This window comes from Gadus morhua, chromosome 9 (genome assembly GCF_902167405.1).
Source record: "Gadus morhua chromosome 9, gadMor3.0, whole genome shotgun sequence".
NCBI lineage: Eukaryota > Metazoa > Chordata > Actinopteri > Gadiformes > Gadidae > Gadus > Gadus morhua.
In genome coordinates this window covers 23,482,083-23,499,549 of record NC_044056.1, presented here as the reverse complement: position 1 = coordinate 23,499,549, position 17,467 = coordinate 23,482,083, and the positions used below count along the sequence as shown (strand labels likewise).

Below are 17,467 nucleotides of genomic sequence, written 5' to 3'. Positions count from 1 at the left end.
GAAACAGGATACGGGCCCCTCAGCCAGCTCTGGCCCCTGTCTGACATGGTGGTGGGTCTGAAAGCGTGCTATTCGCTGGCCAGGTTAAAAGTCCAAACATGACAAATTATTAATATTTTTTATATAGAGATATGATTTTTACCACAATCCAATTGAATTATAAAAAAACAATCTGTAAAAACTGATACATTGCACACATTGTTTTTTAAAAGAGAATTCTATCTTTTCATTTGGTCAAGGCACACACACCGAAATCCTCCTCTTTGGTTGTTTTTGATATTTAGCATCTTATGAAATATTTCACCTTAATTAAGTGAAAAATAAGTTATTTGGTAGAAGTTCTATGTCAAATCAGTAATTGGGTTTCATAAAGACATGCCATGGGATCCATGGGATCCAATGGCAGCCTTAATACATAGCAGACCTTTTTCCACAATATAAAGTGCACATAGCAAAGGTTACGATTGACAAATGAAATATTTTGGACCACATTCCCACCCAAGCTAACATAGATACCTGCACAAACAAACCTAGATACGCCAACACATCGCATTAGACTACCAGGAGAATGAAGAGAATGACACCTTGGTTTAAAACTGTATCTCAACCATCGGTGAAATGAAGGCAGACATAAAACATATAAATATAACATAAGAGCGTGGGGGGGGGGGTTAGACCCGGGTGAGGAAGCCTAGGTGGAGGCTAGCGGGGATCTGGATGGCGTCCATGACGACCAGTGAGGGGACGAAGGGGATGCTGATGGGGAAGACGCTCTTCACGTCCATCATCAGCGTGGTGGGCTCGCTGCGGTCCCTCAGAAGGTCCTGAGAACCACAAACACAACTCAGGAAGGAGACCAAGAGTCCAACAGAATCACAGTCCTCCCAGCTCCCCTCTGGTCTCCACACAATCTGTCTCGCCCCGCCTCACCTGAATGGTGGCGATGAAGGTCGGGGACACCCTCTCCTCGAACTCAATCACTGGCGTGTACAGATTGAGCACTTTAACGATCTGCGGCAAAGAACACAAAGGAACACGTCATTAGACCGTAAACGTAAACTCAACTTCATGGGGCTTTTTCCCCAACCTGCCATCTTGGTTCTAAACATAAGCAGGGTGGGGGCATTCTGCACCCTACCCCCCCCCCCCCCCCCCCCCCCAGCTAGCACTATGCTAGCTTAGCCACCTAGTGTCTATCTTGGTTGTAATCATGAGCTAGTGTAATGGTAGCTTAGTCAACTAGCGGCTGCTTTGGTTCTAAACATTAGCTAGCTAGCGTTAATAACAAAGAGAAAAAAATGGGTCAACTGTAAAGGGTCATTTCCTAGGGGCGTTCCATCCCCTAGCAACTGCTAGGTGCAGAAACGCCCGTGAATGTCACTCTATAGTTGATCCAGAGGCTCAACCCCGCCCCTCTGTTTGGTGAGTGCGGGGTTTTGTTGGGCCGGTCGTCATGGTGACCTGGGGAGCTGTGAGAGCGCTGCACATGGCGCAGATGGCCTGGGCGTCAGCGGGCGTCTTCTTGTTGATCTGCAGGAGCTGCGCGGCCTGGACCAGCGGCTCCAGGGCCTCCTTTGCCCCGCAGTCGGACAGCTCCTTCTCCATCAGCCACTCCTCCAGTTGCCACGCCTTGTACCTGCAGCGGGGAGCCACAGTGAGCCACACACTGAAATCTCCCTGCATTAGGTCCTGATCCGGATTGGATATCTATTGGTATATTTGCTGTTTTATTTTATCTGCAAGTTCAAGCCCCTGTATATTATACAGCCATCCTTGTATTCTCTGATGCATTATTTAACAAAGTATGCGTGTCCACACACCTGTACTCAAATGCAAAGCAGAATAGTACTATTTAAGATTGAATGTCAGGAGCAGGTAGAGGGAGGGCACTGTGCCCTAGGTTGCCCACATGTTGGTTGCTGAGATAGGGGTATTGAACCCAGTTCCCTCTAGCATGGAGTCACCTGAGGTTCTATAGCCTACGCTACACTCCATCGTGCCCTCTAGTTCACAGACCAGTACTCATGCACAGACTACGTTTGGGTAGATGCTATGCTAAGTGCTACGCGCCGTGCTACCTTATCTGCAGGCCCTTCCCCCAGGAGCACATGTCCTTCCGCAGCAGCAGGTGGTTGAGGGTCACGGCGCAGATGAAGTGGAAGAGCTGCCTGACCGCCTGCCTGACCAGCTCCTGGTCCATGTCGTGCTGCCGCATGGCACCGTGGAACAGGCTGAGCTGCTGCAGGATGGTCTCCACGGTGACGGCGTCAGCCTCCTCAGCCACGCTGGCACCCCTCTTCCTCTGGCTGGCGGGCATGGAGCCCAGGACCCCCTGGGCCGTCTCGTGCTCCAGCATGCCAGCCACTGGCCCGGGGAGACGGGACACACAACGTGAGCATCCTGCAGTGCTTTATCCCATTCATAGTGTTGTGGTGGTAGAGGACCACATAGGAGGACATTATCAACATCATGGTGTATGTACATGAACATAGGTTACAACTACAGCCACACAGAAACACTGTGTCGAGTTCAAACCAGGAACATTTTTGGTGTGAGGTCTTAGGTGGCAGTACATTATCATATATATATATATATATATATATATATATATATATATATATATATGAATAATAGTGTTTAATGTCCCCAGTCTCTGGCCCCCAGGCATATTCAGAGATATTTAAAACCATATTTTAGCCAAATATTATTGCCTTGATGTCTGTTAAAAAGATTGCATGCACTGTCAAGCACGAATGAAAGGGTCATATCAAAAACAAGGAGGGTTATTATTATACTTAGTATATAGATGGTTGGATTTTTTTAGGGCCACAGTATTGGGGATCTAAGGTCCCCTTTAAGCGAGGACGTTTGCGGGTAAAAACGACATAATATTTGATCGGAAGTGCCTTTTGATTAGATGGTGACGGCGTTTTTGGGGCTTAAAAACGCAAAAATCTGAAACCACCCTTCAGAGTGGAAAACTTGAATACGCTCTGCCGTAGCGTGACTGGTAGCGTTACCAGTACAGGGAGGGAATTAAACAAACATGTTGGATTATTTCCATGCGTCGGACCGTCAAGCTGCTCTGGCAGCTCTAATAAAGGTACATGCGTCTTTCCACGAAATGTACAGGATATGTACAGATAGTATACATATATAGGGGGGAAATATTCGTTTCTATAAATACCCTGCTACGTATAAACGTGGCCTTAGCCGCCTGGCATGCCCACCCAATCGAATTCCACACACTTTTGCGTCACCGTATGCACGCAGATTTCCTACCGAAAACGCTTGTGTAAACGCGGAATAAAACGTGAAGACGCGACGTCACTTTTGCGTCTTCTTTTCAGACCGTCATCATGTAAACGTAGCCTAATACACATTGAGCCTTATGATCCAGAGGAACAGAGCCCCCTCACCGATGAGGGGCAGCAGCTGGTCCTGTGTGCACTTAATCAGCTGCTGGTAGATCTGAATCACCAGGTCCCCGAACACCTGCTGGTAGCCCGACAGCTCAAAGTTGGTCAGGCAGTGCTCGTTCTGCCTGGGCGTGTTGTGCTTGGTGAAGTCCTGCAGGAGAGTAGAGGCCAGCAGACACAGTGAATAACGGTCGGACAGGTGTAGGTAAGCGAGTAAGTCAATAGGCATCATGCTGACGTGAGTGTGTTGTTTGAGCGCACCTCGTCTCCACTGTACTGCCTCAGACAGTGCAGGAAGCGACCGGCGTTGGCCAGCCAGAAAGACACTGTTTCAAAGTCCTTCCCTCTTCTCTGTTGGGCAACAAAGCGGTTAGACAAGTGTATATGTTTCTACCTCACATACCAAAGCATCAGTCACCAGGGCTTCTGCCACCATTATACGGTTCATTGGTATATTCCCATGTTGGCATTACCAGGAAGTTGGAATACAGGGAATTTTTTCACAAAGAATGTGTTCTTTGTGAACCAAATCAGATCAGATTAGCAGGGTCGTGTTCAGGGTAAGTATCGTCTTCCACGGGAGTCGACCTCTGCACCTTAATGACCCCTTTGATGCTGATGATGGTGGAGTTGAGCAGGGTGCTGACTCGTTCCTCGTCGTTGATGTGGTCCGCATAGCGTATGCACATGAAGATGATGTACGCTGGCAACCAGGGCAGGGAACTGACTGCCACACTGCGGGGTGTCAGATCTGAGGAGGATGCACAAAAAAGGAGAGTGAACAAACATACACAGAGCGTGTTGAAGTTTTTAAATGCTCTGTGAATTCATGGCTTTCTTTCCGGTTATTGAATTAATAGATCATTAATAATGAGTTATCATACCAACGACCAGATTCTTCAGCAGCATGCTCTCGTCTCCTTCCTTATACTCCAGCATTCCCTGGAATACCTTCTCCTTGCGTGTGATGTTGACCGGAATGCCGATCTGTGACACGGTGCTCTGTCTCCGGGCGCAGGCTGGACATCAAGGGTCAAGGATTAATATCACATCTCTGTTGTGGTTCAAACAAGTGTGTCTGTATTGTGCAGCAGTATTATAAACACAGGCCATCTGGATGAATTACCTTCAAACTCTTCGAGCCGTTCAGCGTAGCTCTTAAGCTGCTGTTTCAGGACGCGCACGGTTTTATCTTGGCCTTCTTGACGTTCCATGAGATCCTACACAGAATAAGTCAATAAAGTACAGTTTTGACAGAAACAGAAGAAATGTTTTACTTTTTTGCAAGAAAATAAAATCTCTATCCCTTTATTAACATTTATCTATATTCTTCCCTTTAGTATGTCACTTTTTACTGCTTCGCGACCACTACCAAAACACTTGTTAACCAGGTGAGGTCAGAGGTCGCTGGGGAGGCGCTGGGGTCCACCCACCAGGTTCTCGTTAGCCAGCCGCGTGATCTCGTGCTGGAGGCAGGCCTCCACCTGCGCCTCCTTGGGCAGCAGGAGACTCTGGGCCAGGAGCTGCTGCTGCCGCCCGCTCTCTTCCTTCACCCCGAGGAGCTCCCGGCGTACCTCCTGGACCTCCTGCTGGTGGGCGCGGCCCTGGTCCTGGAGCAGCCCCTCTAGGACCCTGGGGGGGGGGCAACGAGCAGCTAGCAGTTAGCATCTGCACTAAGCAGATAGACAAGGAAACGCCTGGAGGGCGGCTAATAGGGGTGGAGATCACAGCCTCACGATACAATGCCATACGCGTTACCGATAATACAAGTGAAGTTAAAGGTTGGGTATGGAATTCTCTTTTTTGGCCATTTTTGCAAAATTACTTGAAATCCTTATCAAAACCCACTTACAGCCAATGAGTTACAAGTACTGACATGAAAATTAAACAAGTCAATCATCTGTGGAACGGGCAGGGCTCGAAAAACTCCAGCCAATGATTTCCAGACCCACCGAGTGGCATTGGACAGTAAGTACGTCAATCAAACGGTCGTACTGCACTCCCCCTCCCCCCGCGCGTGACCCCTTCGTGCACGTACTCAAAGCTCGTGACCCAGAGCAAACTTCTGTTTGTTGTTATCCTGCGGTAGCTACTGGAGCTAGCTAACTAGCTCCACTGTTCGCTCGTGCATGATTGCGCGTCCATGTACTTGGAATGGGTGGAGTCAGAGTCAGCGTCGAAGAAAAGGGGGTAGGACCATTTGAGTTGTGTATTTTCAAAATCTGTTGGCGTTTCGCAAATCCCATACCCAACCTTTAAGTTATCCATTATCCGTGGATGAGGACGTAGGAGAGTGTCTTTAAACAGTATGCCACGGATGCCCCCAATAACACGATACAGCGAGTCTAAGATAATCAATATACTGTTGGACAATCCTTTAACGTTACTATAACGAAACGATCATCAGAGATATACCACGATATCTCTCACGATGAATACAACATTACTCAAGGTAAAGTGCTGGATTTCGGTCTATATTCATGGGGAGCTGGAGATTCATATATTCATTCTTTATTCTCGTCCTTGGATAGTTAACTTCAGTTCAAGTTTCCTTCATTCACCTTGAGGAGCAGGGAAATCGGTTTAGAACGCCTTATTTATTAAAATATCTATATCTTGGGTGACATTTCCTGTCTAACTTCATGAATAAAGCATAAAAATGCTAAATAAATTCTTAAAAAAATATTAATAAATATTATATTCATATTTGGCCCAGTGTATCCATTCTTGTATGCACGAAGCAGGGCGACGATAAATGGCCGTACGGATATGTTGTCCCACCCCTAGCGGCTCCACCCCCTGGTATCACCCCACCTGTTGGTCTCTTTCAGGCCCTCGTAGGCCAACCACAGCTCCCCATCCTCGTTCAGCGTGTGCAGCTTGGCCGATCTGAGAGAGAGGGGGTTGGGAGTGTAGAGGATCAGAGGGGTCAACAGGTGAGAGGAGTGTCAGTGCGTTCTAGATAACGGACGGCTGGACCCACCCGTCACTGCCCTGCAGCAAGGAGATCTGGTTTAGACTCTGCTTCAGAGACTGACCATCAGTCAGGGAGTCCTACAGCCACAGAGCACAGAACCACAGATAATAATCTTCATCATAACACCGACAACATGTTAATCACATGATCAGGAGATGATGATGATGATGATGATGATGATGATGATGATGATGATGATGATGTTGTTAATTCAAATTCAAATTCAAATTAAAAAAAAAGGTTATTTGTCCCCAGGGGGCAATTGAGGGTGATGTCAAATGATGATGACATCACCAGCACTATGAACCCTTGGTCCTGATTCTCCTCATTCGACTCCTCCCACCTTGTGTTTGAAGGCGGTCTGCCGGACCATGTGGGACCTGAGGAGCAGCACCTCCTCCTTCCTCATCTCCAGCTCCTCATTGCTGCAGTCCAGCTGCTCCAGGAGGACGTTGTAGGGCATGGAGCCCGGCTTGGGCGGCGCCAGCGGGCCGCTGTCGTCCGTCAGGGACTTCCGCAGCGAGCCCAGGTCCTGCTTCAGACGCTTGTTCTCCGACTCGAGCTCCTGGCGCTGTGAACCGCCACGGAAATATGATTCACATGTCCTCTCTTTGGTTTGGCCAACAGGACCATAATACACTTATAATGCGGAGCAATCCGTCTTAATTCCATGTTTTATTATAGAATGGGCTGTAATGCAGAAATCAGCGAACACGTTTGTTTGAGAGAACATCACGATGTGGAGAGCGCTACCTTGAGAGCCTCTGTGTCCAGTTCAGCTCTGTTGACCGTCTTCTGATCCTCCATCTCCTGCTCCCAAAGTACAGAAACACATCTCTCCATGTAAGGTGAGCATCAAGCATCAATCTAATCCCGATGACCCTCATGAGACAGTAGTTGACATGGACTCTGGCTGTAGTCCAACCCACCTTGGACTTCTCCTGCTCCGCCTCCTCCCTTCTGTTGAGCTGACCAAACAGAGAGCGCTTCTCCTCCTCCAGCTCCTTCACCTTCCTCTGGAGCTTCAGCAGCACCGGCATGTCCACCGCGGCCCGGGTCACATCCTGGAGAACACAACAACACAACGTCACATCCTGGAGAACACAACAACACAATGTAACATTGTGGAGAACACAACAACATACGGTAACATCCTGGAGAACATAACACAACTGTAACATCCTGGAGAACACAATAACACGGTCACATCCTGGAGAACATAACAACATAACGGTAACCTCCTGGAGAACCCAACAACACGGTCACAACCTGGAGAACACAGAACACAACGCTCACATCCTGGAGAACACAACAACAAGGTAACATCCTGGAGAACACAACAACACACCAGTCACATCCTGGAGAACACACAACACAACACTCGCATCCTGGAGAACACAACCCAACACCCCACAGCACTCCTATTACTACTCCTGCACAGAGTCTACAAGGTTCACACTTCTACAACTCATTTGGTATATGGATGTAAATAAATGAATCAAATGCATTCTTCTACTTTTACTTTCTACTGTGACACCATTAGATCTCATGGTGTCTTATCTCCCGGCCAGGCTCTGAGTGGTTCTTCATGGTACCTCTCTGTGTGCGGGGCTGTCCCGCCCTTCCGTGTAGCCCGAGCCCTGTGTTCCCTCAGAGGAGCTGCTGCTCTGGAGGGAGTCGCTCCTCCTGTGGCTCGACGCGGCGTCCTGTGGGGTGGTGCCGTTGTTTAAACCATTAGTGATGTAATTGCGTTTGATTCGGGATATGACTAGAAGCCATTATGACATAGGCCTGGTGGGGGGGGGGAGGAATGCTATCTACTGCCCGGGGCATGTTGAGCAAGGCACAAAGTATACTCCAGAAAGTAAACATATTGGCTAGCCAAGCGGATAATGTTGCAGAACCAGTTCTACCCAGCGTGTGTGAAGGTGAGAACAGCGTAGAGGCATCTCACCGCGCTGCTGCGGTTCATCTTGTCCTGGAGGTCTCCATGGCGTTCCTCCAGCTGCAGGTGTTCACTCAGCAGGCTCTGGTAGTGGGCGCGCTCCTCCAACAGCTCCTTCTCCAGCTGCCTGTTGGTCTCTAGAGCCGCTTGGCTCTCTGCAACAACAAACACAAAGCAATCTCAATGTTGTCCAAAATAGCTTGAATTATGTTACTATTAGGATACTTTGAGTTTAAGATGTGATGCCATCTACCTGATGTCTGCCTCGCCTGGTCTTGAATTAACCTGTTCAGCTCTTCCCTCTCCTTGTTCCACATGTTCATCTTTTCGATTAGATCAGACTCCATCTGGTGGTCAACCCAGGTACAACATGTTTCCTTTAAGGATTACCTCAATGTATCAACAACAACTGTTGATAATCCTAAAATGTTGGGTTGGAAATACAAAGAAAAGAGAAACTGTAGTGTGTGTGTGTTGGGTGTGGCCGTACCTTGAGTGTGTGCTCCTGGTGGGCCCTGGCCTGCTCCTCCTTCTCCCTGCCCACAGCGTCCAGCTCCCGGTGGAGGGAGGCCAGCTGCTCCAGCAGCGAGGGGATCCTGTGTGCCTTGGTCAGGGCGTCCAGCTCTGCTCCCCTCAGCCTCTTCTGCTCCGCTGCCTGGGTCTTCTCCAGGGCGCTCTGCCTCACACTAGCTTCTCTGTGTTCCTTTTGCTGCGGGGGAGAGAGAGAGAGAATCAGAGACTAAAAGGGCGAGCGGGAGGGCACATGTCAGATGCTCATGTCTGCCATGTGATCAGCCACCACCTAATGATATCAGTTCCTCTGCGTTTTCTGTTTCTTCTGCTGTTTAGCAGCAGAGGCCTAGAGAGTGTCTTGGACGAGGATGAGCGTCGGTGGACGACACGCTCCTCACCTGCTGGTCGATCCTGCGCTGCAGCTGCATGATCTTGTTCTCCATGCCCACGTTGAGCTTCTTGAAGTGCTCCACCGAGCGGGCCTCGGCCCTCAGCCTCTTCAGCTCCCGCCGGGCCCCCAGGCGCCGCACGCAGCTCTGCAGAAGGACCACGGCCGCCAGGTAACGCTGGTGGCGTTTCCGGGCCAGCCAGCCCCGCACCCAGCTCTGGATCACCACCGTCTTCTGCTCGTAAAGCAGCTGAGGAAACAGGGAGGAGATACAGAGTCATTGTGGTCGTGGGTCGCAAAATGTCGGTATTGTTTCAGTGTGTATTTTTGTTAGAGAGTATAGTCTCAGTCTGCTCTAATATATATAATGTGATGAAGATTCAGACTGCGGTTCATTGAAACCTATTATTTTGATTATTTGCGAATAATGTTTTTAAGATATTTTATGTTTTTCCAAATACTTTCAATTTCTAAATAAAGTTGAAAAAGTGAGAAGATTACAGATTACTTTTCTAATGGAGGCCCAGCGACTCTTAGAAGAAGAAAATGTGTTTTTAATCTTTCTTACTTGGCTGTGGTAGTCATAGGTGAAGTGTGCTGGGGCCTAACCTTATAGTAGCTCTGTCGGGCCTTGTAGGACCTGAAGCAGCCCTGGATGGTGACAGCAGCAGACCGCTCCCTCTGATAGGCTCTCCTGCCCGCCCACATCCTGACGTTCTTCTGGATCACCACGGCTGCATTCGTCCAGCGCAACAACCGGACAAAACTGTTTGCAGGACATTGCTGTGTTTGACACGGTGTGATTTAAACCATCGGACAGACATTTTGACATGGGTTCCAATCTGTGTGTTCGTGTTAGTTATGCTCCTAACCAAAAGGTTCAGGGTTCAAACCCCAACGGCTATAGTGCACCTGTAGGCATCCCTGAGCAACATGCCTCAAGTTGTTTTGAATAAACTGTCTAAATGATGACTCAATAGTACCGATGGTAAATACCATAAGAACAGAAGAAGAAGCAGTGTGTGTACCGGCATGCCTGTTGGGCACGGACGTGTTTCTGGAGCACCACAGCAGATCTCCTCATCCTCAGGTACTTCTTGCGGGCCAGCCAGCAGCGCAGGGTCTTCTGGATGCTGACGCACGCCAGGCGCAGCTTCTCCGACCGCAGGTCCTCCAGGTAGGCCACCTGGCCCGCACGGAAGAAGATCTTGGTTCTGCCGAATTGATACTTGTCTCTATCCTGAGGACCAAGATAAAAGAGATAGACAAGACAGGATATCACTCAGTGTTGTAATTAACGAGCACTCACTGAATATGCTAATGTTTAATTGAATAGTTCAATTATTGTTGCTTAGTTAGTAATATCAGTTATATGTATATTTATATTAATAGGGCGTCCAAAATATGAATGGTTACTGGTAATCCGGAAACTTCTCTGAAACTATAATAACCGTACTGCAAGAAATAAAGCCTTACCCTATATCTTACAGGCCAACTCTCAAAGCTCGTACCTCAATCAGTTTCTCAAGGGCCGTCTTACAGGTCTGATTGAAGTTGGTCTGCACGTCCTTCTGCCTCACCAGGACCCCGTACCGCTTGAAGAACTCCTGGTAGGTCCATCTGTGGTAGAAGAAACCCCCAAAGGATTCTGTCACATTGGGCGTTCTTTGAAGGCCTCAACATATAGTAACAGGTCCCTTCCTCCTGGTAATAAAACCAACGTGTATGTGCATGCATACGCATGTTTGTGTGTTTATGTATTCCTGTATATGTATAGATATATAGATATATTTATGCATACATATATTGTCAATATCAGTGTTTCCCCCAGCACTGTATGGTTAAGGCGGTTGTATATATTATTGCGAACTGAAACCCGCACCGAAGACCCCCCCCCCGCCCCCACCTTGACTAAGACATTTTCTCGGGGAAACACTGAATATATACATATATATATACCTGTACTTGAATACTGGGACACTTCTTTGTTTACATTTGCATTTACACACTGAAGTACTGGTACTGAGCCACTTTATAATAGACACTTTACACTTAATTTATATTGTTTAAAACAACTGTATTTTATGCCCTGCATTTCACTTTATCCTTTACCTAAGCGTATATTTTTGTTCTCATTAGTATTTTCTATGTATCTACCAAAGCGAATCAGGGCCATTCAGGTGCCCTCCTCAGAGGTACCCAGGGACCCAGTCCTGAGCAGGACCCAGTACCTGGAGGGGTAGCCTGCAGCGGAGATCCGGATGGTCTCCAGAACTCCACAGGACCTGAGCTGCTGCACTGTCCTCATGGGCTCCAGTCTACCAGGAGGAGGACAGACAGACGCTGTGAAGGATGAGTGGTGTGTCTGAACAGAAGTTGAATGAGATTAGCGGGGTAGCTCTTCCTCACGTGAACGGGGCTTTTTGGTCGTTGGGTTTGATGCAGCGCACATAGTGAGGAGTTGTAGCGTTCAGCATGTCCATCAGCAGGGTGAGTGACTGACGAAACTAAGAAAAGGACGTGAAACATTGATGAAGGGGCAGTGTGAGGAAATATCCAAAGACTCTGTCAGACTGACATTACCAAGAAACCATTGTGTTTGTTTTCCTATTTTTTTGAGTTATTTTTCTTGTGGTTCTAACTCGGTTCTCTCACCTGCAGTCCAACAGTCTTCTTGTGAACTTTACTAGCCGGACCTTGACGGCACCTCTTCGATGTGGAACTGGTGCTGTTTGTGTCTGTCTCTTGCTCTTCCAAAAGCATCACTAGCAAATCAAACTAAAGTGAAAAATAATGACAGTGAGGGGAGTTATCGAATGTGGCTGGCATTGCCAACACTGCCTGCAGGTGGCAGTGTTTCCCGCTTTATGGTATAATTAGACATATTTCCTAACAACCTGGTGTTTCCACAAACCTAGGGTGTGTACATTTACCACAGCAGAAGCAGGCATTGCTAACTGACAGTACATTTCCTGAGTGAACTTTTGTGTTTCCCCCTGCCTTGAGACTGCATTCCATGGAAAAAACTGAAAAATAAGAGACTGGTTTCACCTTGCTCATTTTCAGAACATTTATATGCTCCTCATTGACAGTGTCCTTGTTCTTCTCCAGGAAGCCATCACACTGGTACTCCACCTGGTAGACAAAGGCCTACAGTCAGTCACCCTGAACTAACGGGGGAGAACTGGCCTATAGTCAGACACCCTGAACTAACGGGGGAGAACTGGTGTACAGAACCATGAATTGTCTTTCCTATACGTCTTTTTAGATATACTGCTCCAAATGCATATGTACCTTGTCTGCAAAGTGGTGGATGATAAAAGCCGTGTTGGACAGTCTGGGCTTGTCAAAATGAACGTTCTGTTTCAGGAGGGTGGTATACAGTTTCTGGACCCACGTGTCATCAGAGCCTTTGGGCATCTAAGGGCAGGAAAGGACGGAAGGATTGAGACATGATGACTCATATAGGAAATGCCATGACTTGGCTGGCTCACAGCCAGCCACACTTTAACAACAGAAACATGAAACAAACGTGACACGTAGTGGTGTTGCTCAGACGTTGGCGTGATCAATAGGTTAAATGGGCTACATGCAGCATATCCTGGTTCTGTACCGAGACTGACATTTTGACTGTACTGACAATGCGTTGCATGTTAACTGTGGGCAAAGAATGCTCTCGGAAAAAATTATCTGAGCCGGTCGACCGGTGCAGAAACATTGAACAAACAATCAAGAGGAAGTTAGGAGGGCGGGCACCATCGTTCTGAGACAAATGTGAGTGTGTGAGGCTGTTCTGGCCCTGACCATGACCTGACAAAGCCAAAAGTCTACCTCAACTTAAGCCCTTCTTATACAATACCTAAGGATAACCATTTCAGACCTTTTAATAAAACATATGCCGCTGTCATGCTGCTCCCAGATGTTTTTTTTGAACAGATGGCTGAAACTATGATCACAGTAAATGTTGGTCCATTGTGAACAATCATCGAAGCCCAATCAGGAGAGCCTACCCTGCACTCCTCGTCCAGTAGGTCCAGGACGCCCATCCTGGCCTCGATCAGGCGGATGCAGGGCTCGTTGTCTGAGAAGTCGATGAGGGACCAGGGGATCTCCTCCTTCATGTACTCCTCCTGCTCCAGCTTGAAGACGTGCTGCAGAGAGGGACCATTGAGTCAGGCCCAGTTTTGGCTCAAGGCGTGGCCAGATGCCATCGGAGTGCAGCACCTACCAGGTTGAACTGCTGCTGGAGTTTCTCATTGGCATAATTGATGCAAAACTGTTCAAAACTGTTGACATCAAATGTTTCAAATCTGAAAACAAATAGATATGGAAAACAATGAGAACTCAGGCATTGCTTCCTCCGGCAATATCTGTAGAAAAACAGGAAATTAAAAACACACAAAGAATACTGAAACGACACCAAGAACTTAAAATACCCGTAGATGTCCAGAATGCCAATGAAGCAGCGACGGGTGGCGGCAAACTTCAAGGTCCGGTTGATGCTGTCTACGATCCAGCCAAACAGCTTGGCGTAGATGTGCTTGGCTAGGGCATCTCGCCCGTTGACCGCGGACACCTTGGAGAGAGTCTTGACAAAGGTTTCTGTGGCCGTCCTGAGCTTCCTGTGGCATAACCAGTAGGCCATGTCCTGGTAGGCCACCCCCATCAGCTCACAGAACATAGCCAGGTGGTGTTGGTCTGGCTGGGAACATCACAAAGCATGTCGATGGGATGCAGATGTATGCTGATGTATCAGAGGTAGCCAGGTCTAGGTCTCCGTGCCTACCGTGATGCTGCTGCTGTCTGCTGACTGAGCCTTCACTTCTACGTTGCTGAAGTGAAGAATGGCAGCAAGGATTCGGAAAAGTGACATTTGGTCACTGTCACTGAATCCTGTCAAAGGTATTATGTCATTATTAGTCTAATTTTAGGGTCACCTACACATATGTGTTGGGAAACTGATTGAGTATACTGACTGAATACATGAATTTTGCTTAATGGATGTAGCAATTTAGTTCTTACCGACAGCGGACATCCATGTGTCTATTGTGATGTGGGCTGTGAGTAAAGTATTGTTCTGGCAGCGTCTGAATGAAAATAAACACCATAACCCCACCTACCTAGCAATGTTAAGGCTCTCCTAGTTTCAGTCATATCTGCAGCATCATCCACGCCCTCTATAGCCAGGCACTGGCCTTGGTTGGTGCAGAGGTAGTCATCAGCACAGCCTTGACGTTACAGAAAATAACATGCATTCTGTTATCTTCACATCGCAGGTGGATCCAGATAGGACTCTCTACAGAGCATGTATCTACAGTGAAAAATAACACTTTCAAAGATGTTTCAAAAGGCTGCATGTCATTAACACAAATCACTCACTTAACTTGAAATCTTTGAACTCTGGCAGGTGAGAGGAGGCACACAGCTGATACAATATATGGTAGTTCCTTTCTCCAAGAGGCTAAAAGATATGAAGACAGAAGAGGAATAACTCTGTGTTTAAATCAATGTATTTATACTTTGTAAGTTAAACTTATTTCATAAAAAAGTTATACTCATACATGAGACTATTTCAACAAGAACACAAATTCAAAGCCTAGGTCTGTTGAAATCCAAGAATTAAGAATCACTAGTTATCATATGTGCTGTTAAGTTGACCTGGAAAACCACTCTCGATTTCTCCAGAAGGTAGGTCTTCATCATGGCCCCGATGATGCGGTTCTTCTTGTCAAAGCCTATCTCAATGTACTTTCCAAACCGGCTGCTGTTGTCGTTCCGGGTCGTCTTCGCATTCCCGATGGCCTTTGATCAGAGACGTGCATTGAGGGAGGGTTACTGGCCACCAGTTCAAACTGTGTACTGCTGTGGTCTGTCCCCTGAGGGTGTCCTCCCCTACCTCCATGATGGGATTGGAGGCCAGCACCTTATCCTCCACATTGGCCTGCACCGAGGAGCGGCTGACCGTGGCAAAGTACCGCATCACGTACTTGGCCGAGACGGTCTTCCCGGCCCCAGACTCCCCGCTGACGATCACAGACTGGTTCCTCTCGTCCCTTGGGGAGGAAAAGGGAGTTTATAGTTGATAGAGGTATTCCGATATGATTCCAATTGGAAAATCCACCAATACTTATTTAATACAGACGTAAAGAACCTCACAAAAACACTTGTGGTGTTATGCTGCGTTCGTTAACGGAGGTGGAAAGTCGGAATGGGAAACGTGTCATCTCCGACCGTGCATTCAAGAATACAAATGTATTTTTATAATTATAGATTTAAAATGGTAAAAACAGTAAGTGAACAGACTGTTGTCATTGCTGTCATTGTAAGATTACCTTCCAATAAGAACAAGTGTTATTAGTAATTACAATGCTATATGCTGTATCTGTATATAGTCGGAATCGGCCGATAGTCAAGTTCAGGAATCTGAATCAATATCGGGAAGGAAAAAATGGTATCGGAAAATCTCTAGTTGTGGATGGGTAATTATTTTTTTTCCAGATCTGCTGTGGAATGTAATGTGACGCCACAAATGAAACGGTCTCTATCAAGGAGTCGCAGTCTGCTTCGTCTTCGTTGTTTAAAGACCTGGCCATGTTTTTGTATGCCTCCTCGGCCACGGCAAATATGTGGGGGTCCATGTCGCCCAGGGTCTGCCCGCTGTAGGCATGGATGATGTCCGCCTCGTAGATGGGCAGGCTGCTGTACGGGTTGATGGCCACCAGCACGATGCCTGGAACAGGGCCACAGACCACCAGTTTAACCCATCAGTCCATGTTAGTCCCAGTTCAGTCAGATGTGTTTCAGTTGACGTAATATGCAGTGTCTACTTCCTGTATCATAACCTCATCCACTATTATGTGTATGCTTATTCAGTGCAGAAGGTTATTGAGCCATTGGATAGAATGCATACATAATAAATAACCAGAGGATGTGGTTAAATATTTCCCATTTCATATTCTTCAGCTTTAATACCATGAGAACATGAGTAGTTGAGTGCATTATCATTGCATCTTGTCTGATTGTGCCATACTGCACTGTGAACACGGCTCCAAAGTCTACAGTGGCACGATGATAGTGAGTCACACGAGAGAAGGGCTCATTACCACAATATGTGTAAATGAGCTTGGAGTCTGTGAAGCGCACTTTGAGGTTGTGCAGGACGGCCGGTTCGTGGAGGTAGCTCAGCGCTGTCAGGTCATTCTCCCCCACCAGCAGGTTAGGGTTTCTCAGGGGTGGTAATCTGTTGCTTTTTAGGTCAATTCTGTGTTCCAACACCTGGGATCATGCAGGGGGTTAGGGTTAGAGAATTTCTGCATGACTCAATTTTCTTAGGCTTACCTTTGCCTGAACAACTATTGAGGCCTCGTTACCATACCATGCAAGCCCAAACTTGATCTAATAACGGCAGGCACCGAAAGCTTTGACTAGAAACGCCAGACTATCAAATATTGAATACATCGACTGTGAATAGGCTACACTTGTTCTCTATGTCTAACATAACCCAGTAAAATACTCGAGCAATAGTGTTATTCTGCATGGTCTATTTTGCATAAATTCCCTATCCACTGTCTGTCTCTCACCGAGCCGTCCTCCAGTCGTAGTGATAGGACTTGGTCTCCGGGGGTGAAGGCTCTGGTGAGCTCCGCGGACCTCCACACCTCCTCGGGGTCAGGGAGCCAGACCCGGGCCGACTGGGGAACAAGTCCAAAATAAACATCTTGAAACGCTACACTAACACCGATAAAACAAACCTTTACTTGAATAGACAGGACACAAATCACGACAATTTAAGAGTCAACGAACTTATCAGTGGATGATGGCAAGTCATTTAATTGTTTGAAAACTAAGTAAGGAAGATAAGTTTTTATCATGGTAAGATAAGATTATTATGCTGTAGTTACCTTTGAGTACAGTTCGGAGACTGCCATGGCAGTGGACCAGGGAGCTCTCTCGCCGGCTACTGAGGAGAACCTCGCTGAAGGTACAGGTCCATTTCAGTGGAAGAGGAAGTCAGCAGGACTACAGATCAGCAAGTTAGGTTAAGATTGCATTGAACCGTTTAAAATAACTAGATTTGAGGAGAGCAGGATCACATATGGTAGTGAGCCATAAGGTGGGGTGTAATAACTTCAGCGGTAGGAGCGATCCTGCGGTCAGTGAGATCAGCGGGAGCGCGCGGAGAAGCTCTGAATGACAGCCGCGCCCCCCAGCGGTCACAAATAAAT

At 47.4% G+C, this 17,467-nt stretch overlaps 1 protein-coding gene across 3 annotated transcripts; it reads right to left on the bottom strand.

Annotated features, from left to right (window-relative positions):
* Window positions 1-104: 104 nt before the first annotated feature.
* On the bottom strand, window positions 105-17,402 carry LOC115550650 (unconventional myosin-Va). 3 transcript variants are annotated; one of them, XM_030365884.1, is made up of 40 exons: window positions 17,144-17,402; window positions 16,823-16,933; window positions 16,346-16,517; window positions 15,828-15,972; window positions 15,139-15,295; window positions 14,901-15,044; window positions 14,622-14,703; window positions 14,363-14,470; window positions 14,029-14,135; window positions 13,679-13,944; window positions 13,471-13,552; window positions 13,253-13,393; window positions 12,537-12,662; window positions 12,294-12,377; window positions 11,898-12,020; window positions 11,652-11,749; window positions 11,474-11,560; window positions 10,754-10,862; window positions 10,271-10,482; window positions 9,852-10,008; window positions 9,253-9,492; window positions 8,832-9,050; window positions 8,595-8,688; window positions 8,351-8,496; window positions 7,992-8,102; window positions 7,326-7,460; window positions 7,150-7,206; window positions 6,740-6,967; window positions 6,403-6,473; window positions 6,234-6,308; window positions 4,853-5,051; window positions 4,546-4,639; window positions 4,304-4,438; window positions 4,016-4,170; window positions 3,681-3,770; window positions 3,420-3,570; window positions 2,079-2,364; window positions 1,462-1,636; window positions 931-1,011; window positions 105-824 (listed from the first exon to the last, which is right to left on the bottom strand). In XM_030365884.1, exons 1-40 carry the CDS (start codon window positions 17,168-17,170, stop codon window positions 672-674), a joined length of 5,433 nt encoding a protein of 1,810 aa, XP_030221744.1. In that variant the 5' UTR covers window positions 17,171-17,402; the 3' UTR covers window positions 105-671. The 3 variants fall into 3 exon arrangements, with proteins under 3 accessions (XP_030221744.1, XP_030221745.1, XP_030221746.1); XM_030365885.1 differs by lacking the exons at window positions 16,823-16,933; window positions 17,144-17,402 and having other exon boundaries at window positions 16,386-16,476; XM_030365886.1 differs by lacking the exons at window positions 14,363-14,470; window positions 14,622-14,703; window positions 14,901-15,044; ... (3 more) ...; window positions 16,823-16,933; window positions 17,144-17,402 and having other exon boundaries at window positions 13,679-13,940; window positions 14,029-14,137.
* Window positions 17,403-17,467: the final 65 nt, after the last annotated feature.